The sequence below is a fragment of the Penicillium cataractarum genome, assembly GCF_028827025.1.
Source record: "Penicillium cataractarum strain IBT 29864 chromosome Unknown utg000007l, whole genome shotgun sequence".
Lineage (NCBI taxonomy): Eukaryota > Fungi > Ascomycota > Eurotiomycetes > Eurotiales > Aspergillaceae > Penicillium > Penicillium cataractarum.
The window spans coordinates 2,123,662-2,149,341 of NW_026622743.1; the positions used below are offsets into that span (position 1 = coordinate 2,123,662).

The following is a 25,680-nucleotide window of genomic DNA, read 5'->3' on the forward strand; positions in this document are numbered from 1 at the left end:
GGATATCTTCAATATTCTGCTTCCATGCAAGAATCTCACATAGAGTAAGATTTTACGTGAGACAATAGATATGAGCATACCCATTACCGTCGAGAGTGTCCGGGTGGAAGAGTCCGCCCCTCAGTCTCCATGAGATGCCTCAGCTCCGCAACTGACTCCTTGAGCTCTTCCTCCGTAGGCATGTTGACAATCATCAGATAGATCACATCCTCCTGGAGGATCTTAAGCCGCCCAGTCTGCTCCTTCTTCTTCCTTCGCAACTTATCCTTCCAGGGCTCACTAGGCGGCAGTCCTTGCGCAGCTCGCTTCTTATCTTGCGATTCTTTGATGGCCATTCCAGCTCGCTCGATTAGACCAGGCTTAGGATTATACAATCCGCCGGTAAGTGCCGAGAGGAGCTTGCCGTTGTTTGCTGGGTGGCTGGGATCATTGTATCTTGACTTAAAGGCCTTTCTTCCGGACTCGGAAACCGCTAAAGCAGATCCTTTGTGATCAGCTTCCTAGTTCTTGTTAGCACTCAGTTCAGTCATAAGAAACTAAATTATACTCACAAATTCTGCCTGCGACTTTCGGTCAATGTAATCTCTAACCCAAGTCCTCCCACTTTGGAACTTCGACTTGGGCTCCTTCCCCCTCTCTCACCCGCATCGCAGCTCGATCAATGTCTGGGAAGATCAGAGGTGCGCACTCTGGAAGCTCGAGCGCACCATGAGTCCTACCGCTGACATCCCGATAGTGTTTCATTTTTTTTGTCCACGCATTCATCTCCGGGTGCTCCTCGCTATGAGTGAACTTTGAGATTGTCGCGGCTGCATTGAACTCCAATATATTACTTGTGGTAGGCTGGGTCGATGCTGGATCAACCTCGGACTTCACACCTGACTGGCTAACATCGACCTTCTCGGTGGAGAAAAGCCCGCCAAGCATATCAGAGAATGAACCCGAAGATTCCTGCTTTTGGCTAAGATTACGTTCTTTGAATTTCATAACCATAGCATATTGGCCACGGGGTATGAACAACTCTTGGTTCACCTTGTCGAGGTAGCTGTTGGTGCGGTGGCGGATTTGGAATTGCATAGCTGTTTCGGCTACGATTTGAATGGCAGCTGCTGTTAACGCGACAGTCAATGAAGGGGAGAATCCGGTTACGTTGGCAGCGACAACGATGACCTGAAGCCATAAGGATGCCTATAACATGGTCAGTTATTTGTCTCAGGTTTTGAAACTCCACAAAGAGAGGTGATTGGGGGCCAACCAACCTGACTAGCTTTGTGAAAGTCACTAATGAACTTCACGAAGACGTCTTGGCTGATACCACAATCGGCCAGCACAGGCGCATATGCACGCACGAATCCACGCTTCTTCGCGCCAGGTCTCCTCTGAGGGATGATAACAGGACAAGGGAGCCGTCGCACCGGTCCAGGTGGTCCAGCCATCTGTACAAGGGCGCGAACCATGGCATCTCGCTTCTTCTCCTTGGTTTCCTCGAAGTCATTCTCAGTCATTGGAGCGTGCTCACTCTCAGGATTTACCTCGTGGTTCATCTGAGTAGCAGAATCACCAGAAAAATATTCATCTTCCTCATACGCCGGCAATCCCCACTGCTCAGCGGCCTCATCCAGCTGCCAGGCGGCCTCATCTTCGTCCATTGAGCGCTCTACATCGCCCTTGGAGTAGGCTGGGCCGTTTTCTTCTCCATCTACGTAGTCATTATGGCTCTCTCGCTGTTCTTCGGCAAATTCTTGGGTTTGGTCGTCGACTGGAAGCTCCGAGTACCCCGGGACCTTCGATTCGTTGGATCGCTTTGTGATCTCGCGGTCGAGGAAGGCGTCGGGTCGCTCGCTATCGGCAACGACGTACTGGTCATCCTCCTTCTCCGTACCAGGAAGAGAGCGAGGGGTCTCGGAGTTGGAGGTAGATGTAGAGTCTGTATTTTGGCGACGGGCGGCATGGATTGCTTCAGAAGTGAAGCCAATGCCCGAGCCAATCAATCTGGCGAGCCCTTTACCCATGGCGATGTAGATCGAAGGTACACCAAGTGAATATTTAGAAGAATTCTTAAATGATGGGACTCCTACGGGTGGTTACATCTTTTTATAGCTTGGTTTAACAGTTCTAAATGGCTCTAATTCTACTTTCAGCCCGAAATGTACCTCCATTTGAAATACTAGCTCTACCAGATACGGGCGGCTGTATGTTGAACTCATAGAGCACGATGCACATCTCCAGGCCCGAGCGCAATTAGACAACCTATTTACAAGGGTAGAGTGCGAGAGGTCCCACTTTTTCTTCGTTCTGGAGCTGATGTTGACTTTTGTGATTGGCCTGCAGGAATACACGAATCCCGCCCCCACGCATACGAAAGGCTTGTTCGGTTGTTGAGATGGCACCGTAGATGTTCCTGTATGACAATCAATTTGCGCCACGTCGATTTTTTGCAATGGGTATTGGTTATATGCATATGCATTCATTTTTCCATTGGTTGTGCTCGCTTAATGAAACATTCGGTTGCCGTGTGGATGTTGGCATGATTTCAGCCCCCAGCAGAGGACCAGGTCTCATACAGCCTCCAATAGTCTTTCACTGCGCGATTGGCACTTTGAGCATATTTCGTACCACAATCTCTGATTCGGTTCAGACAAAAGAGCAGGCAAGTGTCTGTTCACTCAATTGATTGGTTTTTGGAATGCTATAAATGGTCTTACTTGGCTGGGTACTGGAAGTATAATAGAAATCGTTATTCGTTTCCGTTGGCATATTGAAACACGCGATTAACAAGGTATTCAGAATATTCTACACAGATACAATATGATGTTCATAGATCATGCAAGCTTCAGATAGAGATCAATTCCACGATACTTGGCGGAGCCTTTCACGATGTTAGCTTGGACTCGAAACAGGGGACTCCACAGCCAAGGACCCGTAGAAACTTACAAAGCTTTCTCTGTCCTCGTAGACTCCTTCGCTCTCCTCATTTGCTTGTTCAACTTCTTCGCGTCGAACGGTTTCAAAAGATTGAAATTGCACAAAAGATCTTCCGAAACGGACATGCTAGCCCCGCAATTGTCGAATTCCCCGCAATACTGGACCAACGACGTCAGCTTGTGCCACTGACACAATAAACTCGGACAAAAGTATGGAAGACTTACATTCGGTGCAGAAAACACCGTCACCAACGACTTGTTTCCGAAGAACTCATACCCTCCTTCCACGACCATATGCGACCGACAAACCAAGTCCAATCCGTGATGTTTGAGGAAATTAACAATGGGCGCCTTTCCAAAGCACCAACTCACACCGCGATCGTCATTCGGTCCCCAATCCTTGATGTTGGCGGGGTCGCTCCAAAGAAGATCGTTCAGAAGTCCGTACTCGGGTACTTCAATCGGTCGAGATATTTTCCGAATATCATCCATGTTTGTAAGATTCGGCGAAAGACCACCGTGAACGCAGAATATCTTCTCTGCAACAATAGCGGCGATGGGGAGACAATTGAAAACATCGGTAAAGGTCTTCCAGATTTTGATGTTACAGCGTCGCTTGCATTCGTCGTGGAATCCGTAGATACGGGTGATGTTGGCACATTCGTGATTACCTCGTAGGATGAAGAAATTCTCTGGGTACTTGAGCTTGTAGCATAAAAGGAGCAACATCGTCTCCAAGCTTTGCTTGCCGCGGTCTACATAGTCTCCAAGGAAGAGGTAGTTGGTGGCGGGGGGATGGCCGCACGTATCAAAAAGACGAACGAGATCTGGGAATTGCCCATGTAGATCACCGACAATCTGGATCGGTGCATTCAGTTCCAGAAGAACCGGCTGAGAGAGAAGTAGGTTGCGCGCATTCGAGCAAACAGCGATGATCTCCGCATTAGTGAGACAGACACTCTTTGATGGTTTCAAGTGTCCAACCTGGAGGAGTCGTGCGATCATATCGTCCAGATTGACTGATCTTTGCATATTCTGGCGATCTCTTGATGAATCATCCCAGATAATGGAATCGAGGTCGAGTGAATTGCTCTTTCGCAGGATTGAAACGGGCGGCTTCTTGGTCGAATTGACTGCTGGAGGCGATTTCCCACTCACATCTTTGTCAGGTAATTGACTTGCTGAATCAATGTGCTGTACGGAGCCAAATTTCTCGGTCGGCGTCGCTTGATAAGCCGTATCTGACGCTCGCTGGGTATCATCTTTGCTGGATCGGCGCAGATGATTGCCACTCCTTTTCAGCAGACTGAGAAGAGAAAGACCCTTGGGGGAGCTTCCTTTGATGTGTTTGTCGTGGAAATCCGCATTGTTCGGGGTGCTGCAGGTAGAAGCCATCTGTCTTGGCTGCTGCGGCTCGTAAAACCGTCGGTTGTCCAAGAATGCTGGTCACTTTTTAGGTTTCCTTGGGCGTCCCTAGGCCTTTTAATCTTGAGAATTGTAGGAGGAATCTGGTTTTGAGCGGAGGGCCTGGGGTCAGCTCGGTATTATTGACATGGGTTCTATGAGTGTAGGCGCCCTGTTAGCAAATGGATCAGCTCCGTCGCATCTTTGATCAGATTTCCGCTCCTCCAGAGGGGCGGGCGTTATCATGTTGCCTGCTTCCTCTGTCAGCGACTCAGCGCGATACCCCCGGAAGCGGGGTTGTACGAGAGTCTAGCTTCCTTGGCATCTCCTTGGCGACGAGGGTGGCTTTCGAATGGACGGTTTATTGCCTCTTACTATTTCATGTGATAATGACATAATTCATATCAGCCTTTTTGACCAGGGTAGCTATGAGTACCGGGAGCTAACCCTAGATCTGAAGGTTAAATCCTTTTGATGATTCACGATCACGGCTATCAATGATCTGTCAATCCCCGAAATAGAATCTCCAATTTTGAAGGAAACCGAAACGGTCGGGAGAATAATCATTGACTCTACCTTTCACCTTGTGTGGGGCGTACCGAAGTGATGATCATTTCGGAAAGTGGAGAAAACACAAATTCCTAAGAATCCTTGCTAACTGGCCACCACGAAGCACTAGAATTCTCCACTTTATGATCACATTCGACGAGTCAGAACATATTCGCCTCCTTTATCGATGTGCTCAGTTCCAAATTGAGGTCACTTGACCCTGGAGCAGAGAGGCTTTCACTGGCAAGAAATAGCGTACAAAATAGTCAGTCGGATGATACACAGCCCTGTGGGTCGTGGCTTTCCCCCCATTTTCCAGATTGTGGCTGTTTTTGAGTCAATCATCTCTACAGTTCTCCTCTTTCCCCCCCCTCTTATGATCAAAAGTACCAATGTAAACAGCTGTCAGTATTCATAGCTATCCTTGCAATTGGGGCATCGACCGCTGCTTGTCTTTCATCGTATCGGGCTTCTTCTCCTCCACACGATGAGCAATGCTAGCTCCACTGATTTAGAGATTTCATTGGACAGCTATGACGACACGACTTCTCTGCCTGGCCTGAAAGCTCTAGGGAGTGCTACCTTTGAAAATACCAACGCAGAATCTGTCAAATGCAACGAAAGGTGGGGCATAGCCTCAAGACTCTGGTGTCTTGCAAAAACTACGTGGCATTTTTCTGCCAGTAGACCCATATGTAATCTCGGCTATCTCGCTGTCTTAAGAAAACGAAGAGACTTAAGATATCACTGCGGGCTTATTAGGTTTTATCATGATAAGAATCAGGGAATATATGAGCACCAACTATAACCTTACCAAGGTCTAGGGATTCTGTCGCGAATTGGCTCTTAGGAGATTGTTAAACACCCACGTGTTGGCGGTTATACCAAATTCAGTCCGAGCTGCTTAGGTAGAGAGCTTGAAACGTCCCTCGCCGCGTATTATCACAACAGAAGCAATTATGATAGCACAATGCACATCGATAAGCAAAAAAACAGGGAATTCATTACTAGTTTCATGTTTATTATTTTTAAATTCCTAGAGGTTATTCCAATCCGGACATACAAGTATATTCTACCTTCGGAACTTGCAATGCCTATCGGTACTAAGCGAAACTCATTTTTGAAATAATTTTAGCTTTAATGTTCCTAATTGAATGGCCCGTACATGTTCACATAGCCCGTCAAGATCACAGAGTAAGATGATGCAAGGCAACCCAGCGATAAGGTCTACCACCCCAGGTCTCAGGCACCAGCGACAAAAATTTAACCCCTCGTCCTTCCATGGTACAGAGTCACACCAACGCATCGAATTCATCCTCGATCATGCGGGCTTTGTGAATAAGTAACTCGATCTCTCAGTAAGGCAGTCAACCCCATGCCCCACTGTTTACGCCTTGCATAGATTGGGGCGCCTGCCTAGGCACCAACATGAAATACCTCAAATCCAGTATCTGAAGCAATATCGGGACATGATATGTGCGGCATGTCAGTCACATATCACAATCAAATCCTGACAAGCTTCTTCTAGATTCCAAAATAGCCATTCTGTTTTGGGCAAATGTTTCGATGTTTCGCCGTAGATGATCATCCGGAGGGTTGCGTTTACCTGAAGACTTCAGCTTCGCGTTGGTAAGACCAGTACCGGTATATTCACAGGCGTAATCACAGTAGCTGTTCGAGTATCCTGCTCCTCCTCGCTGCAGACCCAGCAAGGGTAGACCGGGTGCTGGCTGGTGGCTTGTAGCATAGCAGATTCCATTCGGTCACGGGTCTCGAGCGACAGGAGTTTGTATCTGCTCGTCAGAGATTGGCTTTCCATGCCGGGAAATACCTGTGAATAGGGGTCTGAAGAGAGAAGGCCCGGTTTTAAGAGCGGGTCGTTGAGCGTTCACAGAGCTCGTATCACGACGGATATGTTTTCCAAGTCGTTCAAGTTGCCGATCTAGATGGTGTTGCTCGAAGGAGGAGACGTATCTGGAGTATAAGTGCTCAGGCTCCCACTGTTCTGGGTCGCGTAGGTTTCAGACTTCAAGGTAGCCCGATGGTTGTATCTGGTGCTAAGTTGAACTAACTTTACTGAGTAACAGGTCATGCCCAGTATCTCAGTGTCTGTACTTACCAAAAGTATCAATTAGCGTCACAAATCAACAGTGGAGAGAAAGGCTTGGTAAATCGCAATACCATATCCATTCCACATCCGCCTCGTTGCCTTCGACAAACTCATATCGCTTCAGGTATGCTGGTGGGCTGCCAGTGAACTCCTCAAGGAGGTTTTCGTAGGCATCTCGTGCAAATATCAGGGTAGAATATAAATTGCCTTGAAATATACGAGGGGATATATGTCTAAAGAGTTAAGTATACTGTATGTATGAGGGGGGTTCGGAATGATATAGAACTAGGTCTGGGGAATAAAGAAAAGATTTACTTCCTTTGTGTTGGTAGAACGGCCTTTTAAAGTGCTTCTTTACTGAATTTGAGTAACAGCAAGCTACAAACGGAACTTGGGAACTTCCTTCAAATCTAGAATCTCCCATCTTGGTTCGGCATTGACTGAATTCACGCGATCCACAAGGTTGTACGTTGCCGTCCCACACACTCATGCGCTAGCAATATTCTGGTGAAGATTTCTACCGTCTTACATTGAATATCATAAATAAGTATCATTCAATCTTCTACTGAATTCGAGCAATATCAACCCATGTCATCAAGCATGCCTGGTATTAGGAATATATATCTTGGCACCCGCTCGGGTCCTCGCCCCGATATATCTAGACATCAACAAGATTAAGTATAACCCTACGTTTATCTTGATCGATGAGCCTGTTTTTCAGAATTCCAATTCTAAACACATTTTCAATAGAAATCCCCCAATACACCTACCCGATTAAAATATCGGTCATCGGCATGCGCGGACTCCGAGAACAACAGGGGCCTCTCATTCGCAGCCTCGGGCCTCCACAACAATCAACTAAACCCAAAAAGGGGACAAATCGGATCTGTAAGATGAAACGCTCCTTCAACAGCCTTACTCCTCCGGTGATTGGAACAAATCAAAAAGGAGTGGGGGAAAAGGCGATTAATATTCAAACACGTCTTCACCTTTTCCTCCGCGGACATTCCTCTCCTCCCCCCGTTCCCCAATCCCTCATCCAGATGGCGGCGCCCACATACTCCGGCACCCTCGCTGCCCAGCGATCCACCGTCAACGGAGTTTCCACCCGCCGCCGCAAGACCGAGCAAGTTGTACCAACATCAACAGCTCCAGCTCCGACCGAACCCGCTTCCAACGGCCATGCACGACACGAAGATGTCAAACCGGGCCGCACGCGCAAGAAGCCGCGCTCACTCCTGCGACGGCTGAAAAGGCGCGCTATCAAGCATACCTGGTCCATCCCCCTCCTGCTCCTAGTCGCATTCGCCTCGCTCTACGCCCTCGACCCGACCGAGTCCAACATAATCCACCACTTCATCTTCCTCTCCTACCGCCAGGACCCGGCCACAGGGTCGAGCGCACCGGCCCAATACGGCAAGGGCCTGTGGGACATCGCCTTCGTATCCTTCTACACGATCGTATTAACCTTCACCCGGGAATTCATCATGCAAGAACTCCTGGACCCGCTCGCGCGCGCCTCGGGCATCAAATCCCGCGGTAAACAGCTGCGCTTCATGGAGCAGATGTACACGGCGATATACTTTGGCATCTCTGGACCGGTCGGACTATATGTTATGCGGCAGACGCCGGTGTGGTATTTTAATACCAGGGGCATGTATGAGTTATTCCCGCATCTGACGCATGAGGCGGCGTTTAAGTTTTATTATCTGTTTGAGGCGGCGTATTGGGCGCAGCAGGCGCTTGTGATGGTTTTGGGGATGGAGAAGCCTAGGAAGGATTTTAGGGAGCTTGTTGCGCATCATATTGTTACTTTGGCGTTGATTGGGCTGAGTTATCGGTTCCATTTTACGTATATTGGTATTGCTGTGTATATCACGCATGATATCAGTGATTTCTTCCTTGCGGTATGTGATGAATTGCTTTTTTTTGCTCTGCTGGTTATACTCGGTTTACTAATATTCTTATATGACAGGTCTCCAAATCCTTCCACTATATCGACTCTGAACTCGTCATCCCCTTCTACGCCCTCAACGTCGGTACATGGATCTATCTGCGTCACTACCTGAACCTCCGCATCCTCTGGTCGCTACTAACCGAGTTCCGCACCGTTGGTCCTTACGAGCTGAACTGGGAGACGCAGCAGTATAAATGCTGGATCTCGAATATCATCACCTTCGCTTTGCTGGCGATGCTGCAGAGTCTCAATCTCTTCTGGCTGTATTGTCTGCTGCGCAGTGCGTGGAAGTTTATTTCCACGGGCGAGAAGAAGGATGATCGGTCGGAGGATGAGTCGGATGGAGAGGAGGTTGGGTGTAGTCAGAATGGAGTTGTTAAGGGGAATGGGGTGGCTAAGGGTCACTAGGCTTTTTGGTGAGTCTTGATGTTCAGAGAGAGAGATTTCAAGGCAGAACTCCTTTTGGCAGTTGGCATTGCCTACTGTGGCGCAATTGTCGAAAATAAGGTTGTTGCCCTTGCATTATTGCATTACGGACTGCATGAAGCGAAACGGGCTGGGTCGTCCCGAAAACCATGGTTCAAATCAAGCCCATCACCACGTTTGGACTGATAGCATGATCGACCGAGAAGTGGGGAGACTGCATTGAACAGTACAGTGTCCATGCATCAAACCCACACTTCTGTATAATACTTTGCATATTTACAACTTGTTTCTACATCAATGTCTAATGTCTAATGAAGCACATACAAGCACATCATTTCTTGAAATAAAAAAGTATTCGATAGCTCTCCAATTTGGAGGCATTCATTCATCCCGAGGACATCATACGTTCCATAATCAAGCCCACGGCTCTCTAACGAAGTATCTAATGCCACCGTAAATGCAAGTGCAAGTATCCACAGAGTCAAGAGTCGAAAAGAGTCAAACGCCAAGGCCCATATATACACAACGAAAAAAGAAAAAAAAATGAATGCAGAGCCCAACGCCGAGGTCCCCATGTATCGAAGCTCCCGGGGCTTCTCTTCCGAAAAATGTGCAACTGTGCAAAGAAACTGGCTGGAAATGAGAGGGTGGTCATCACTATAAACAGAAAGGAGAAAGATGCAGGAAAATGAATGCAGATATAGACATGTAAAAGGAGAGATGGTGGCGTATGTAGGTAGGTAGATAGAAGGGGCGGGTATTTTCAAACCAACCGCTCTTCCTGCCGTGGTACATCGTACCGCCGTGACTGTAAGCTATCAGAGTCACTGGTCGGGATGGAAGGTAGAGTTGGCTGCAGGGTGTGACCGAATGGCTGCTGCGGTGCCTCAGTGATATCCTCTTCAGATGTTGACCGGGTAGAAACAGGTTCCCAGACATTTCCACGGGATGTCATATGGCCATCCTCGACTTCGAGGTTCTTCTCCAGCGGCTGCAGCTCGGTGATACGGCGGTCTTCGACGAGAACGGTGGAGGAGCGGTTATCGGCGAGACGGGTGTATTGTTCGGCGGGTTCTTTTAGGGTGACGACGTAGTAGAAGCCGATGAGGAAGAAGACAAGGAGGGCGAGGGCGAAGACGGCGTTGAGGAAGAAGAAGAGGACTTCCATGACGCCGCCGACGAGTTCGGGGGTGTTGAAGACGTTTGTGAAGAAGAGGAAGAAGATTGAGCTGAGGAAGTTGAGGACTGTGGCGATGATGGCGAATACGTTGGCCGTTTTGTTCATGTAGGGTCTAATCACGCATGTGGCGACTAGGAAGGCTGCTTCGGTGATGAGGAGGACGATGGCTTGGGCTAGGGGGCTGGACTGTCCGAAGGCGATGACGAGGCCCTTGGCGAGGGTGTAGAGGAAGAGCGGGATCATGAAGTAGTAGGCTTGTGCTCTGTAGTTGACATATAAAAAGCCCCAGCGAGTGAGGCAGACGGGGTCGGAGTAGAGAGTGTAGGCGGGGTTTTGGCGGAGGGTTCGTGATAGTCGGGCGCGTTGGAAGACCTTGAAGATTGCCCAGCAGAGAACAATGGTCATCGTGAGCCACATGCAGATGGCAAGGACGATCTCGGCGGCGGAGTCTCGGTGGATCAACTCCCACAGACCGAGGGCACATATTTGCGGATATCCAATCGAAGCCAGTCGATATAGACTGCCGCGCATAAAGTCCTTCCAATCGGATGTTGCGACCATCGGGCGCTCCATCTTTGCGCTTTTCGCTTTCTTGGCCAGTCGGGGCACAACCAGCTTGAGGAACAAGATCACCAAGAGGAAAGCCACTGTCACAAAGTAGAAGAACAGATAGCTCGTCATGAAGATGTTGGTTGGCTCGATGTTAATACGGAAACCCACGCGCTCGATACCTCGCACCTCGACTTCTCCACCATCGACCGTCATATCCGTGGTACGGGCCACCAGCGATCCAGGCTCATACGAGCGCTTCTGCATAATCACCGAATACTCATCGGTCTGGGTGAGAATCTGGGAGGGGGTACCACCCGTCGAACGCTGAAACCAAGTACAAATGGTCTGCAAGAACGGAGCACCCACCAACCCCATCGTCCACTGCCAGAGTTGCGTCCACGATTGAACCAGTGGGCGCTGGCTAACAGCCGTCATACCCCACATAGCCTGGCTCTGCAAGAAGCCGAGGAAGAGTAACGTGCGGAAAGCGACGTGAGTTGCGATATTAGCGTGGCCGAGAATCGATACGACGACCGTGGAGAGAAGTCCTAATCCGACTAGAACGGCCATGGCCCATGCCACGCCCATTTGGTCGACCGTCACGCCATTGTTGACCCAGGCCTGGACACAAGTCACTTTGCCGCCAGTTTCGGCGTCTATAATTTCGAGACGGACCAAGGCATCGAGATCGGGGACGCTATATGCAATACCTATGAGGGTTTAGGTTAGTCAAGCATGAATTTGGGGATGATCCGGCGGGATCCGGATATTCATTTAACAAAGCACGAGCGGTTTCCTATCAGATAAGACAACCACGATCACAACTCACTCGGGATAATAGACAAGTCGACGCCCGAGAGGTCTAGCGGGACATTTGCGATTTTCAAAGCGGTATCTTTTTGCAGTGGGCAGAGCGCATCGACATTCAAGACACATGGATCGAATGATTTGGTGGTGGCTTTGTACCCATAGACATAGAGTTCGAGATCGATACGAATTTTGCCGGCGTAGGTGGCCTCTCCGTCAAAACTAATCGTCGCACTCATATTCCCGGGTGTAAAGACGATATCAAAATGGTTGACCGAAATAATTCCATCATTCGAACATGGAACGAGGGCGTGAGATTGTAGTAACTTCTCGGCGGCAACGGGCGGGGCCATACTGAGAGCGAAGCAGCCCGCGGCCAGCCAGCGCGGAAACCGCATGGTGGAAGTTGGGAAGACCGGTTAAGCCCAGTGCGGGTTAGGGAAAAAGGAAAAAGAAAAGCGAGGGCGAGGGCGAGAGCGAAAGAGCCGTACGATCAAGCGAGTGGTGTCGACAGCGAAGGTGGTGATGGGATTATTTGGAGGTCAGCGGGATGTACATGACGGGAAGCGGTAAAAATGGGGGTTGGGATTGGGGGCGCGCCCGAGCAAGGCAGCATCATATATAAGAATAAATGAGAAAGAGGATGGCCTAGAGTCGTGGGGGGGTGGATTTTGGTGGATAATGGATTGGATCAGCAAGGAACGGGCGTCTAGAGCCGAACAAATAAGACACCCTGAGACTAACTCCATCAAGATCCATAAAAGATTAAATGGGGGGCCTTTTCTGAGGACAGGAATAAAATATGCAATATAGCCGATTATTGTCTTGTGTATAAGACAATAAGACAGTAGTACATAGTGTAGTAGGATACAGAGTATACTATACAGTACCATCCCGGCCTTATCCGCTCAACACTGCCACTCTCATTACCCTCAGTATGTTTCAGTTTCGGACTCCCTGATCGCTTTGTTCGGGGAGAGAGTCTCAAAGAAAGAGTGCAAATCAACTACATCATTAGGTAGATCGTGGGGAGAAGATCAATGAAATCAGATTTGATCCTAATCCCGAACGAACCATAAACCATCTTGTTTTTTTTTCGTTTCTCCAAATCCCCAATTCCCGGTTTTCCCATTCAGCCACACCAACCACGTACTCCTGATATGATTTAACGATGCCTTCTCCAGATACTTATTCATACTATCTCTTTACTACTATCATACCCTATCGAGTTACAACTGTATCTCCGAATTGATCGTTACAGACCCTGAATTAAAACCAGACCCGATCGGCCTCTCTATCTGATGCACTGATGTCATCTACCGCACTTTCCCAGCGATCCACCACATCTGGATCAGCGGTCCAGCGGGTACACGAGTGCAGAAGATAAACGGTTAGTCGACGTCACCGCTGCCAGTTGTACGTACTTGACAGCAATCATTCTGTTCACCGTCCAAACGGATTGACATTGACATACAAGAGTAAAGACAGACATCTCCCCCCTCTTTCCAACTTACAAATCCCGCACTACAATCCAAGAATGGTTTAAACACCGCATGTGGCTTAACCACCATAGGGTAATTGGAATTCTCCGTAAGCGCCGCCAGCATCCGGTTTGGCTGCGTTTGGTTTGGCTCCGGAGGTCTCGGGCCTTGGGGGGAGCCAGACGAACCGTCAGGCTAAACAAAGCGTAGCGTTTAGCAAAGGGCAGTATTATGCTCCGCACTGTACTGTATTTATGAAAAATATACTACTGACTGTACGAGTGTGCGTAGGGAAACAGTCGTATCGATATTAATAGAAACATTACTAAGATACGACAACGTGCTTCCATGGAACGATCTAATCCGACCGCTAAGAATCTCCAATTTCTCCAATTATCCACCCTTAACCTTACTGTACAAAATCATAGCACATAATAGCCCTTAATTATTAGCTGATCATCTCTAACCCTCATCATAAACGTCAGTCAGGGAGTACTCGTAATCTGATGTCGTGCTCGTCTGCAAACCGAGTCCCTGAATGGCTGCTGCAGGGAAAGAAAAAAAAAGCCAGGCTCCGCTCCGCAGGCCCACGGCGCCGCCGGTGGAGCTAACGCTGTTAATGGACTAGTGCTTGCACAATGCTGCATGCACAGACTCTGTAGTAAGCCCAATCTCGCCCCCCTTCTCCTCGAGGCTGTCTCGTCGAGCTTGCAAGATATTAGTTACTGAGGTAGTGCATTACTAGTACAGAGAATACAGTATAGGGAAATGTGGGCTAGACAGGATAGGGGTCTAGGGGCTAAAGTAGTCACAGCACTTAAATAGTCTAGCCAAGTCTATGGGGGTAGCTACCAGCTAATAAATACTGTACTAAACTACCGGTCATATTGCTAAATGGTTTAGGGGTTCAATTCCCTCGACAAGTCAGATAATAACCCAGCACTGCAGCTTGAAGCTTCTGCTTAACTTTAGAAGAGATGCGACACTCCGCGCTGGATTGGTTACTTCGTTAATTAGCCGATGTGGCTAACCCCCCGCTTACTACAGTACAGTACAGTACTCAGTGGTTGCTCAGTCCAGAAATAAAATCCTCGCAGTGCTACGGTACCCTACTGTGGCTGACAATGTCTCTCCTTAAACCCGGCACCTGCGATCAGGACCCTAAACGAACCCTCTTGCGTGCGGAGAAGAGAGACACTTGGCACGAGCCCTACCGGACTAACAGTTTCTGACAGGCTGCTTGGATGGTCATAACGTTGACTAGTCTCATGTAGGTATTTGTATTATTGCATTAATTTGTTAGCCACTGAAGTGTGGTTGTTTGGTGGTGAGGTAGACGATAAGCGCCAATTGCTCAAAACCAATTTTCCAAGGCAGAAAGTCCGGCAGAATTCACATAACCATAGAAGAGAAGAGAAAAGACAAGAGAAAAGATAAGCAAGGGGATAGTCAAATCGGTAGTACAGTAATAGCGTCACCCTGGCCGAAAGAAGAAGGCATCAGGGCAAAAGCGGCTATGAAAGCGGTCGATAAGCTGACCAATTATGGGTTTTGAGCAACTGGCGTTTATCGTCCGCCCCTGGTGGAGGTCGGTGCGGCGCTTTATAGTTACTCCGTGCTTTTATCCGTTCGAGTGTTGCGTAAGCCTGGTGATGGTGGAGGTGACCCTGAAATGTCTGAAGGCTGTGCCAGGCTGGCTAACTCGTTGAGGGGTGGCGGGCCTTGTTGTGGGTAGATGGGGCGAATTTGAGGAGAATTGGTACTTGCGCACTCTTGGAATGTTGTTTGGCCAAGACTCGGGATTGGGTTTAGATAGCCTGGTGTTTACGTGGGAGATCGACGGAGATCTACTCTATAGGTATACCCTGACTGTACTCCCTACCTGGATCCATTTCGGAAATCGTAACAGCATTGTTTCATCACCTCAGTGTATGCAATAGTAATATCTAACAAATGCGTATGTACAATCCCAACTCCACTTCATCTCTATACACCTACGAAAACCGCACACCCTGACTAGGATCCCACGTCCCAGTCTGTCCCCTCCCCGCGGCCGTCGTAGGTCCAGCATTCGCACCGGGCGGCACACCAGCGGAGTCAAATCGAATCCCCATCTCAGGCGACCACATGCCCGGCATCGGCACCGAGGGTGGAGCAACCGCGGCGCGTACTGGTTGCGGCGCGGTCAGGGGTGCGGCAGTTGCTGAGGGCCGCTGGGAATGCATCTGTACAGGGACTGGAGCCGGAGCCGCCGGGGGTTGAGGGGCTGTTTGAGCGGGTACCTGTGCCGGTGCCTGGACTGGCGGTACGCCTGAGTAGGTAGAAGGCTGATGGTGGGTGCGGGTTGGCTGGGGGGATGTCTGGTGTAGGTGAGGCTGAGAGAGGCGCAGCGAGGACATGGCGGTTACGTTGGAAATATCTCTGTGAGACGTGAGGATGAGTATTTGATATGCACATGCTGAAACGGGTAATTTGTTTCGAGGAATGGGAGGGGTTGGCTTACGCTTCCAATTGACTCGTCTCCATACGACGCTGATGCACGAAGGCTTTTGCATCGTCGCGGAATCTGCTGACGATTTTCGCGAGGTCGTTGTAGAACTTGCGGCCGACCTCAAGGTTTGAAATGATCTCCTTGTACTTCAGGTATCCGTTTTCCAGCTCTTGCAAGGCGGTTTCACGCTCCTTGTTGGAGGTGTCTCCCTTGTGTGCTCGGGTGAAAGAATGATTGGCTTCGCGGACCTGCTCAGAGATCTGCTCCTGGTCTCGTCTTTCCTGTGCGAGCATATCATTGTCGGAATCGTACAGTCGTAGACTCTCTTCGAAGAGATCCTCGAATTGGCTCGCTTGGATGGCTTGCATCGGGAACTCGCGTTCTAACCGCGCGGTCTCCTTCAGCAGAGCGGGGTCTGGATAATTGCAGTCAGTCATTTTCTGAAACTAGAGTACCGGGGAAGCCTATCTAGGTTGTAACTCACGGATATCATCTGCCCGGGCTTTATCCTTCAGTGTCTGGATTCGCCGGCGTCGACGGTTCTCCATCCGATTGACCTCACTCAAGCAGCTTCGCAACTTGATAGCCTCCCGCTCTACCTCCGGTGGAATAGTAGCCCTACGACTGCTGGGCACGAAAGACTCGAGATCCCGATTCGTTCCCGTCAAGACACGGAACACGGCCTCTGAATCACGCAGCTTACGCTCAACCAAATCGTCACTGCTCTGAGCGGAGGTGAAATAGCCGTTGATTTCCTTCAACGTGTTGTAGATCTTTGGCGCAGCAGCCTCGGAGGTCTCGCGCGCCCATCGATCGGTGCCATACTTTCGTCGTGCCGCATTATCCTCTGCCTTTTCAGCTGCTAGTAGCTCGACGCCTTCGTTGTATATAGATCGGTCGTTGGACTTGACCTTGGCCGTGTCTTCGACTGACCGGCGCAAGCGGTTCAATCCATCTTGTTGTCGCATCTCCTCTGCGTGAGAGACTACAGTCCCTGGAACACCGAGAGGCTTTTCCAGAGCCTGTAGCGAGCCTGGAAGGTTGAGCGATGACAGCAGACTAGTAATTCTGTTAGCCCAGTTCCGTCTCAAGTAGTGCAAACCAGAACATCCAAACATACTCTCTCAACTTGTCAGTCATAGACTCTAGTTCCCCAATAAGGGTCTCGTTGACCAGTCTGTCTCTGCGATCCGAGTAGATGCTAGCCGCAATATGCACGGCATACGGCACCAACTTCGAAAACAGCGGCTGACCCAATGGCCCGTTATCCCCAAGCATAGAAATCGCATCGGTCACCTGCGACGGCGCCTTGGAAGCCACCATGCAGGCCCGATCTAGACTTTTGAGCTCGGACTTTGGCGGCACGGGACTTAGATATATAATATCATTATCTTTCTCGGAGCGTTTCAAATCATCCGCAACACGGCTCTTCAACCCGTTCAAATCGCCGATCACTGTTTTGTTAATCCACCGCGACTCCTTCAGACCCTCATTAACGCAGTTCAAGCTATCGCGGAGCCGCGCAACCTCTTCTCCGTACTTGCGCTTCTCCAAGCAGTCCAGCGATTGCCGGTACTGTGCCGCGGCAGCAAAGTGATGGTGTTTAGCCGACATGTGGTGAATCCACTCCGTGCTGATAGCGTTGGACTTGACGGCAAAGTCACCCGCATCAGCATAAAAGTCGGAAACCTTTGCCGCAAGCCGAGCAATCGAGGCATCCTTTAGTCCATCCTTAACAGCCTTTTGCCAGAAGCACTCCTGACCCTGTGCTAGCAGGAGCTGCTCCAGACTCTGCAATGTCATCTCGTCCATATCCTCTGGCGGGGAGGAGCGAAGATCGGGGATTATGTCTGTTCGAAGGTGGGCCAGGACTCCGGCTGCTTGGCAGAGATAGTTACATGCCTGCTTGAGACCATCCGAAGTTGTCCGGTTCAGCGCGTATGCGAGTTGTGAGTATAGAGCGGCAAGATTGAAGAGGATATTCGCCAGCTCAAAACGGAGGTTATTTTGGGATACTGTTCACCGCAACCTGTTAGTATATACTCGAGGGATGAAAGACCACCCCCACCAAGCTATAACTCACCAGGTCGCGCAGAATTAAACCCCAAAGCAGGATACCACGAAAAGTCCACCCCGACCTATAACACAAGATACCGGTCAACCACAACCCCACCAAATCAAATCATCAGAGACATCGGGAGGTGTACATCAATTGGAAATTTCCCACCAAGCCACTTCAACTGCGCCGCATACGTGACCAACCGACTAATCCCACTAATATGCGGTTCCTGAACATTAACAGCCTCGCTCCGCAGACGATCGATGATCATCAGATCGTCCGCGAACATATCTGGGCGCTGGTCATATTTGGACGAGATATACTGGGTGATCGCATCGGATAGCGAGACGGTGTGGGACCGGCGGAATGGGAATTGTAGGATATTGCTAGATTGGAGAGAATGAGTATAGGGTTAGGATTGTAGGTGGGGAAGCTGGCCATGGCGGGTAGTTTACTCACGATGTCATTGTCGAGATTGGCGGGGTGAGGGGGAGAGGTGGGAGGAGGTGGTGGTCTGGGCGAAAAACGTGAGCTCGTTTGTTGACCGCGAGACGTTGCTGCAACCCCACCGGGCAACGGGATGACGTGTGGAGAGCCTGAGGCAGCCACTCCGCATGGCGCACGAGATCTATGAACACGAGGTAGATCGGCATAGAACGTGGTTATTCTTTACATCATGTCATGTCTATTCTTTAGATCCGGGCTATTCATTACACTGCTGTTACAATGTATTAGAGATCCTACGGCTTACACTCTACAAAAGATAAATTCTTTGCAGCCCCAGCGGCATTCTCATATTTGCTGATGAGCAACCACGGCTCATCCACTAGGTATGTACTTGAACGGAAAAAAGGGCGTATCTCTGGGGAAAAAGTACAAATGTGGCAGATAAGACCAGCCCCGTAGCTAGGGCGGTCGATCTCATCCATCCCGGCCGGCCGAAGCCCCCAACAAGTCCTTCAGTTGGGCAACTCGTCAATTCGAGCCTTGATATACTCGAAAAGACTGAGAAGGATCATGTTGTTAACCCCGGTCCGGACCAGAATGATGGAGATGCCTTTGTACATGCTGGACTTGGCGACAGCCACGGAGGCCTCGCCGATCTCCTTCGTCTTTCCGAGCAGCACGCTCTGCGCTCGGGTCTTGCGGGTGTCGAGGGGGTAAGTCTATAGTAACGAATATCACGATTAGTATACTCTCACTCATGATTCTCTCTTGATCATTGAGCTGGGGTGATAGGGTAGCACTTACGCAGAACCAAGGGATGGTGCTGCAGATTGCCCCAGCAATCGCGGGCGCGCCGAGAGGGGACTGATCGGATCCGATCTCTTTGGCGGCCACCTGCTTCACGGTCTCGTAGATCCCGAAGTACATGGCCGTACCTACCGTGTCACGCAGAGCGTGCAGGTGGAAGCCAGTGTACAGACCACGGAAGCCGTGTCGCTTGATGATCTGCCGGATGGCCTCGACAGTGCCGATGCGAGGCTTGCTGCGGAGGGATGGGTCGCGAGCGGCCCCAGGAGCTGCCTGAGCTCGGTTGGAAACCAGAACGGAGGTCTGCACCACGTTCTTGGCGAGCTCAAATGGACCTGAAAGTTGGGAACATTGGATATTAGCATATCAAAGAAACCAAGGTGAGTTAAAAGGGTATTTCTTACATGCAATCGGGGCGGCCACCAAACCAGCAAAGGCACCAGCAAGCGTGAAGGTCAGAACGCCAGCCACAGTCGGGGTGCTTCCGGCCTTGTCGGCATTTAAGGGATATGTGCCGGTAATACACTTGACAATGTCGGCAATACCCTCTTTGGCGTAGTTGTAAGAGGTGAAGTTCAACACGCGGACCGCGGTCACGCTCGCCAGTGGAGGAAGAGCACCTGAGAAATGATTAGTATATCAGACTTGCCATGCATTTTTTTGAGTACCAGAGAAATTCCAGAAAGTCCGATTAGATGCATATCAGACGAAAGAAACAGGCTCGCAATAAAAGGACTCAAAAGGCCGATGAATAGCAAGATCAGTACATACCTGCGACATAGCCACGCGGTCCTTCAGTCCGCCAGAGATACCGGGAACACTGGAAGATGTTCTTGAAGTTGTGGCTGAAAAAGATACATTTTTATCAGCTCAATCGCTCCAGATATAAGATATTCAAAGAGAAACTCACGTTTGCATGCGAGTCTTCACATTTTCCAGGGGAGTCTGCAAGAAATGGCCACCAAAGTCAGTATTAATCGTGAGACCAGCCCAAAAAACCGGGGCGGCTTCAGATCCAGAGAAAATGATATCAACTCACCACCGCCAGAGTTGCGCAGATGGTCGAGGTCGCCGAAGCCACCTGGGTCTTGTACTTCTTCAAGAGTCTGTTGCGAGTAGATTCATCCATGATCCAGGCGTTCCTGGTAGGCATGATGGCGGGTGTGGGGTTGGAAGATGGAGAGAAAGGAGGAGCATGTTCAGTTCGTTTACCAACAGTCATGCCTTATAAAGTTTCCATTGGACGGGGCAATGACAGGCTCTGGACAACGGCGTGTGTTCTTTCCCTCCCGGTATATTCAGCTTCTATGAGCTTCCGGACACAACTCTTAGTACTCGACGATGCGATCGTGGACCGCGACAGGCTGGGGAACCTAATGGAACGCAAAGCGGCCTCTCAGAAGCACTCGGAGTAGACCGTTCGGCGTCCCACAATTCACCATCTACTAGACTGGTAACAGCCTGGAGAGCTCTCTCGATCGATCGATATAGATATGATCCTAAAGGATCTATGATCTATGCTTGGGTTTGTTGACTCGGACGTTGTTCGGGCGGTTCAGGCGACGGGATGTTCTCGGCTATGGAGGTCGGAACGAAGAACGGCAAGTAGATTGAGAAACCCCCGCGGCGACAGCACAGCGCAACCTTTGTCGGAGCAATTGATCGACAGTCGGGAAACAATAGGACAATCCCAGACGAGGTCCTCTGTACCAGACAGAAGGCAGTCGAGGTCGAATTGGAGTGATTAACTGGGGGTGACTCTCCCTTTGCAAATGGGGGGGGTTGATGGTTGATCTCAGGAAGCTGAAAAGCCGATCGGTTAGCGTCCGACCATCATCCAGTGGCCCGTTCTTCCCCGTGACCCACTTCACTGCAGAGACCAGCAAAAAAAGAGAGAGAGAGAGAGCGACCACATACTGAAGCCCAGTGCCCAATTTCCTAGATACAACAAGCCCAACCCACGAGAGCAGGGAGATGAAGAGGGAAAAGAGGGCCAAAATGGCATGTGGACCGAGCTTAACAGTCGTGCTCGAATGGGTTTAGGGCCAGTCCAAGTGACGTCGTGAAGTTGGGCGACCCCACTAAAGTTGCCATGAGACTGTGTCCATGAGCTGTTTTAAGCATGCTATGTGTTGAGGCAGTGGTCTAAAATCAGAGGACTACTTCTATAGCTGCAGACTGCGGCATTTGGTCTTGGCCAATTCCATATCTGTGCTGTTCCATTCCTCTTCAGCAAGCTTGAGTTGACGCCCAATGTCGAGACAAAGGGGACTGCGACAGCGGTACATACTTCTCCCCGGTCGCACTCCGCATTTGCCAACCGGTTTTGGCCATCTCACCCCAAACTATCGGCCATAATGCAAACTAATATGCATGATCAAGAGGAAAAGAGACAGGTCGCTGTGGGAACTACTCTCCTGCATCTATTAGCAAGCAGCGAGTCGATCGAAGCTGTCAGAAAAGGGAACGGGAAAGCCAAAGAGCGCATTAAAGACGAGCATTCATTCCAGACCCATTAGAAGAGCCATGATCGCCGATAAGGACTAGGCTGGACCCATGGGAGACAAGCCAGGATCCATCTGATTTCCATTCTTTCAGAGCTCTATCTACTATCTCTTGCTGGAAGACAGTCTTCCGACCGTGCAATGATAGCTCCCCTAAGGATTTGATCCCTGGCCATCGATCATATTTTGCGCTTGTAGCCCGCCAATGGAGGATGCCGAACCAAACCTTGGGAATGGCTGGCATGGAACTTGGTTTTGATTAGGGTAATATTATGAGGATTACTCCACCCTCTAATGATTTGATTATCAACGAGTTGCTGATTGGGGAACAGCCTGCAGATCGGTCGGGGCTTGCATGGCTTCCCCGGACGAGCTATGAGCTTGGTAGATGGATGGGCTGGACGGCAGTCGCCTGCTTCAGAATCAACCTGATTCTCATAGATAGTTGCTGTGGTTTATACGGTGACACTGTGTAATCGTAATGAGAATGTCCCCCGCGGTGATCGCAGATATGGCATACCTCCTGCACCTGCCTTCTTACCATCCTCGGAACGAGCTCGGGAATGTGAGGGGTTGGTGTGTTTCAGTCCAGTGCCAGTAGTCAGTATTCTCTCGCTCAGATAGGGAGTGGTATTGCATTAATTTTGGTAATATTATGCTATAGATCATTGATCATAGACCACAAAGACGGAGTATAGATCATCGCCTGCAAATCGTTGACCATTGACACATGCACGTGATAATCGACAGTGGACTACCACATGCCCTTTTATACCTGATAGCTTCCGTACTTCATATAGCCTATATCTAATCGTTTCCAAATATGAAACAAACAACGACGATCTCCGGGGAATTAGTATTATGCACCACCGATTTTGTGCAACTTGGTAGGAAACTAATTTGTTCAGCCGCCCCCCTCGGGCCCAGCTTCCTCGGGACCTCGGCCTCTCCCCGCAAACCCCAGCTCCCCACTCGTGACATAAAATGGTTCTCCTATATAGGCGCCCCGTTCGGACATCTCCTAATCCACGACCAACCTTCTCCAAAATATACCCCTAACCATCTCACATACTCTATACCCACACCGACACCGACACAATGGTCAAGAAACAGACAAGTCCCGCCTACGTCCTGGGCGTGGGCATGACCAAGTTCATTAAGCCGCGTGGCAAGGTCGACTACAATGAGCTGGGCTACGAGGCTGGTATCAAGGCCATGCTGGATGCCAAAATCACTTACGATGATGTTGACCAAGGTGTTGCCTGCTATGTCTATGGTGATAGTACCTGTGGACAGCGCGTCTTCTATCAGTTCGGTCTGACCAACATCCCTATCTACAATGTCAACAACAATTGCTCCACCGGTAGCACTGGTCTGGCCATGGCTCGCACGATGGTTTCGCACGGTGCCGCAGACTGTGTTCTCGTTGTTGGTTTCGAGAAGATGAACCCTGGTAGCTTGCAATCGATGTTCAATGACCGCGCCAACCCAACCGGTTTGTTCGGTATGATGATGGCCGAGACCCGTGGTATCACCAATGCCCCCGGTGCTGCGCAGATGTTCGGTAACGCTGGCCGTGAATACAAGGAGAAGTTGGTTGATCCACTTTATTATTATTTTACTATCAGCTCTACGAGTTATACTAACATGGATATCCCTAGGTACGGCGCTACGAACGAGGACTTCGCCGAAATTGCCCGCATCAACCACGAACACTCCAAGCGCAACCCCTACTCGCAGTTCCAGGACGAATACACCCTCGAGCAAATCATGAAAGCCCCCATGATCCACGAGCCCCTGACCAAGCTCCAGTGCTGCCCCACCTCTGACGGTGGTGCCGCCGCCGTCATCGTCTCGCAGGAGTTCCTCGATGCCCGCCCGCACCTGAAGGCGCAAGCCATCCAGATCGCCGGTCAATGCCTCGCTTCCGACACCGACCAGGTGTACAACAAGAGCGCCATCGACCTGATGGGCTTCGGCATGAGCCGCTACGCTACCCGCACTGCCGCCGCCGAGGCTGGCGTCAATGTCAAGGACATCAAGGTGTGCGAGCTGCACGACTGCTTCTCGGCGAACGAGATGATTACCATCGATGCGTTGGAGCTGTGCGAGCCTGGTAAGGCGCACGAGATGGTTCGCCGTGGTGATATCACCTATGGCGGAAAGATGGTTATCAACCCCTCCGGCGGTCTGATTTCCAAGGGTCACCCTCTCGGTGCGACTGGTATCGCCCAGTGTGCCGAGTTGGTCTGGCACTTGCGTGGTTGGGCTAACAACCGTTTGATTGCCGGTACTGATGCGGCTCTCCAGCACAACCTGGGTCTTGGCGGTGCCGTCGTGGTCACTGTGTACAAGCGTGCTGATGGCAAGGTTGCTGCGGCCGTTCCCTCGGACGTTGTTGGCAAGCTCAACGGTCTTGGATATAACCCTGCCGTCGAGGCTCGTGGGTTCACTGCCGAGCAGGCCAAGTCGGTTGTTAGCAAGAAGCACAGCAGTGAGTGGGCTGTTGCTGATGCTCAGGACCGGGTTCTTGCCCGTTTCTAAGAAGCTTGTATTGTGCTTTGTGGAAATTGTATATAGTATAGTATGATAACGATTCAATCCAATTATTCCCCGATTAGACTGAAGGAAGTTCGTACACGATTATGAAATCTATATTATCACATTGATATGAGGACAAATTATGTACAAAGAATAGAAATGATCCAGCTTCCCTTGCCAAATCATGAATGTGTAGCCTCCCAGTCATCAGGAAGCTTAAAATACTGCGGAACCTGATACTGTCCCCGACAAGTCCCAGGATTTGGACACTGCAGTCCACACCGTCCATATAAACGACAATAACAATCCTGCGCACTCGGACAAGCATCCTTATTCAACTGCGCAAGATCCACCGCCCCATCAGCACCCACTTTTGCAAACAAGATATGCCACAAATACGACAAAATCCGACCCGCGACACGATCATCCTGCGGCGCAGCCTGATCGCCTCTCGACGAACGCCTCCCATCTCCATCAACACCCCCATCCAACAACCACTGCCTCAACGCAACATACTCCTCCCTCGTATGCTGCCAGATCCGCGCGCGCGAAACAACAAACTGCGCACAACACTGCGAGCGCACCGTATCCGTCCGCCCAAGATGTAACCTCCCCTCCAATAAAGACCCATCTCCACCGAATATCGCCGCCAACGCACGAGGAAGCGCAACATCCGACGCTGCGCGCGCACTCCACGGCGCCACTACAGACTGCAGTCTCATCTCGAGACTACCCTGCGCCGGCGCAGAAGGTGGACATGTGCTTGTACTCCAATCACAGCGCAGATTGTGATACCCGGATACCTGCAGCGCACGCTCGACATCCAACACTTCCAGTAACGCCTTATTATCATAATCCGGCGCATCGTTATGCCACGCCCACCGCGACCCGTGTACAAACACCGCGCCCGCGGACGGGATCTCGGCGTAATTGTCGATCAGGAAGGTGAGGTAGGCCATGGCCTCGTGGCCGCGGTTCGCGGGGACCTGGAGGTATTCTGAGGGTTTATCGGGCGAGGCGTCGACATCGTAGATGCAGAGGTGGTAACGGTCTGCGAGGGAGGAGAGCCAGGAAGTATCACCGTCTGCGTCGACGTGGGAGACGATAAGGGCGGGTTTCTTGGTGGTGGAGAGGTTTGGGCATTTGCCGCGGGTTTGTGGGAGAGTATGTGCGGTCGTTTGATAACGGATTTTGGACCAGGCAAAGGTTGGAGGGATGCTCGTGGGACGGTTCAGGTAGAGGATTGTGAAGAGGATGGCGCCGAAGAAGATCAATTGGATTACTGATCTTTGGACTCTGCGGGGCATGGTTGTTACATCTGTGTAGGTCGTTTTTTCTTTTCCTATTCAAAAGGAAAAGAAAAAAATGAGTAGAAAGAAAAGATAGAGCTCTATGAGAGCTATCGAGGTGTAGCCCGCCGGAAGTGACCGGGGAAGGACAT

General features: G+C 50.3%; 8 protein-coding genes across 8 annotated transcripts; 2 read left to right on the forward strand and 6 right to left on the reverse strand.

The window, feature by feature from the left end:
- Nucleotides 1–83: 83 nt before the first annotated feature.
- On the reverse strand, nucleotides 84–2,012 carry N7496_008403 (uncharacterized protein; the record flags this gene model as incomplete). The annotated part of the gene is made up of 3 exons (XM_056701322.1): nucleotides 84–496; nucleotides 591–1,188; nucleotides 1,260–2,012. 3 exons carry the CDS (start codon nucleotides 2,010–2,012, stop codon nucleotides 84–86), a joined length of 1,764 nt encoding a protein of 587 aa, XP_056553385.1.
- Nucleotides 2,013–2,844: 832 nt separating this feature from the next.
- Nucleotides 2,845–4,319, reverse strand: N7496_008404 (Serine/threonine-protein phosphatase PP-Z; the record flags this gene model as incomplete). Its single annotated transcript, XM_056701323.1, has 3 exons — nucleotides 2,845–2,869; nucleotides 2,935–3,083; nucleotides 3,150–4,319. The coding sequence occupies 3 exons, from the start codon at nucleotides 4,317–4,319 to the stop codon at nucleotides 2,845–2,847; spliced, it is 1,344 nt and encodes a 447-aa protein (XP_056553386.1).
- A 3,711-nt stretch (nucleotides 4,320–8,030) lies between these two features.
- Nucleotides 8,031–9,352, forward strand: N7496_008405 (TLC domain-containing protein; the record flags this gene model as incomplete). The annotated part of the gene is made up of 2 exons (XM_056701324.1): nucleotides 8,031–8,894; nucleotides 8,963–9,352. The coding sequence occupies 2 exons, from the start codon at nucleotides 8,031–8,033 to the stop codon at nucleotides 9,350–9,352; spliced, it is 1,254 nt and encodes a 417-aa protein (XP_056553387.1).
- Nucleotides 9,353–10,133: 781 nt separating this feature from the next.
- N7496_008406 (transient receptor potential ion channel family protein) lies at nucleotides 10,134–12,307 on the reverse strand (the record flags this gene model as incomplete). Its single annotated transcript, XM_056701325.1, has 2 exons — nucleotides 10,134–11,812; nucleotides 11,932–12,307. 2 exons carry the CDS (start codon nucleotides 12,305–12,307, stop codon nucleotides 10,134–10,136), a joined length of 2,055 nt encoding a protein of 684 aa, XP_056553388.1.
- Nucleotides 12,308–15,384: 3,077 nt separating this feature from the next.
- Nucleotides 15,385–18,407, reverse strand: N7496_008407 (putative pH signal transduction protein PalA; the record flags this gene model as incomplete). The annotated part of the gene is made up of 7 exons (XM_056701326.1): nucleotides 15,385–15,811; nucleotides 15,894–16,296; nucleotides 16,366–16,940; nucleotides 17,002–17,896; nucleotides 17,965–18,019; nucleotides 18,089–18,326; nucleotides 18,400–18,407. The coding sequence occupies 7 exons, from the start codon at nucleotides 18,405–18,407 to the stop codon at nucleotides 15,385–15,387; spliced, it is 2,601 nt and encodes an 866-aa protein (XP_056553389.1).
- A 492-nt stretch (nucleotides 18,408–18,899) lies between these two features.
- On the reverse strand, nucleotides 18,900–20,347 carry N7496_008408 (putative mitochondrial carrier protein; the record flags this gene model as incomplete). Its single annotated transcript, XM_056701327.1, has 6 exons — nucleotides 18,900–19,106; nucleotides 19,192–19,529; nucleotides 19,599–19,814; nucleotides 19,966–20,039; nucleotides 20,105–20,139; nucleotides 20,234–20,347. 6 exons carry the CDS (start codon nucleotides 20,345–20,347, stop codon nucleotides 18,900–18,902), a joined length of 984 nt encoding a protein of 327 aa, XP_056553390.1.
- A 2,449-nt stretch (nucleotides 20,348–22,796) lies between these two features.
- N7496_008409 (putative sterol carrier protein) lies at nucleotides 22,797–24,242 on the forward strand (the record flags this gene model as incomplete). Its single annotated transcript, XM_056701328.1, has 1 exon — nucleotides 22,797–24,242. One exon carries the CDS (start codon nucleotides 22,797–22,799, stop codon nucleotides 24,240–24,242), a length of 1,446 nt encoding a protein of 481 aa, XP_056553391.1.
- Nucleotides 24,243–24,421: 179 nt separating this feature from the next.
- Nucleotides 24,422–25,546, reverse strand: N7496_008410 (DUF3431 domain-containing protein; the record flags this gene model as incomplete). The annotated part of the gene is made up of 1 exon (XM_056701329.1): nucleotides 24,422–25,546. One exon carries the CDS (start codon nucleotides 25,544–25,546, stop codon nucleotides 24,422–24,424), a length of 1,125 nt encoding a protein of 374 aa, XP_056553392.1.
- Between the last annotated feature and the right edge of the window lie 134 nt (nucleotides 25,547–25,680).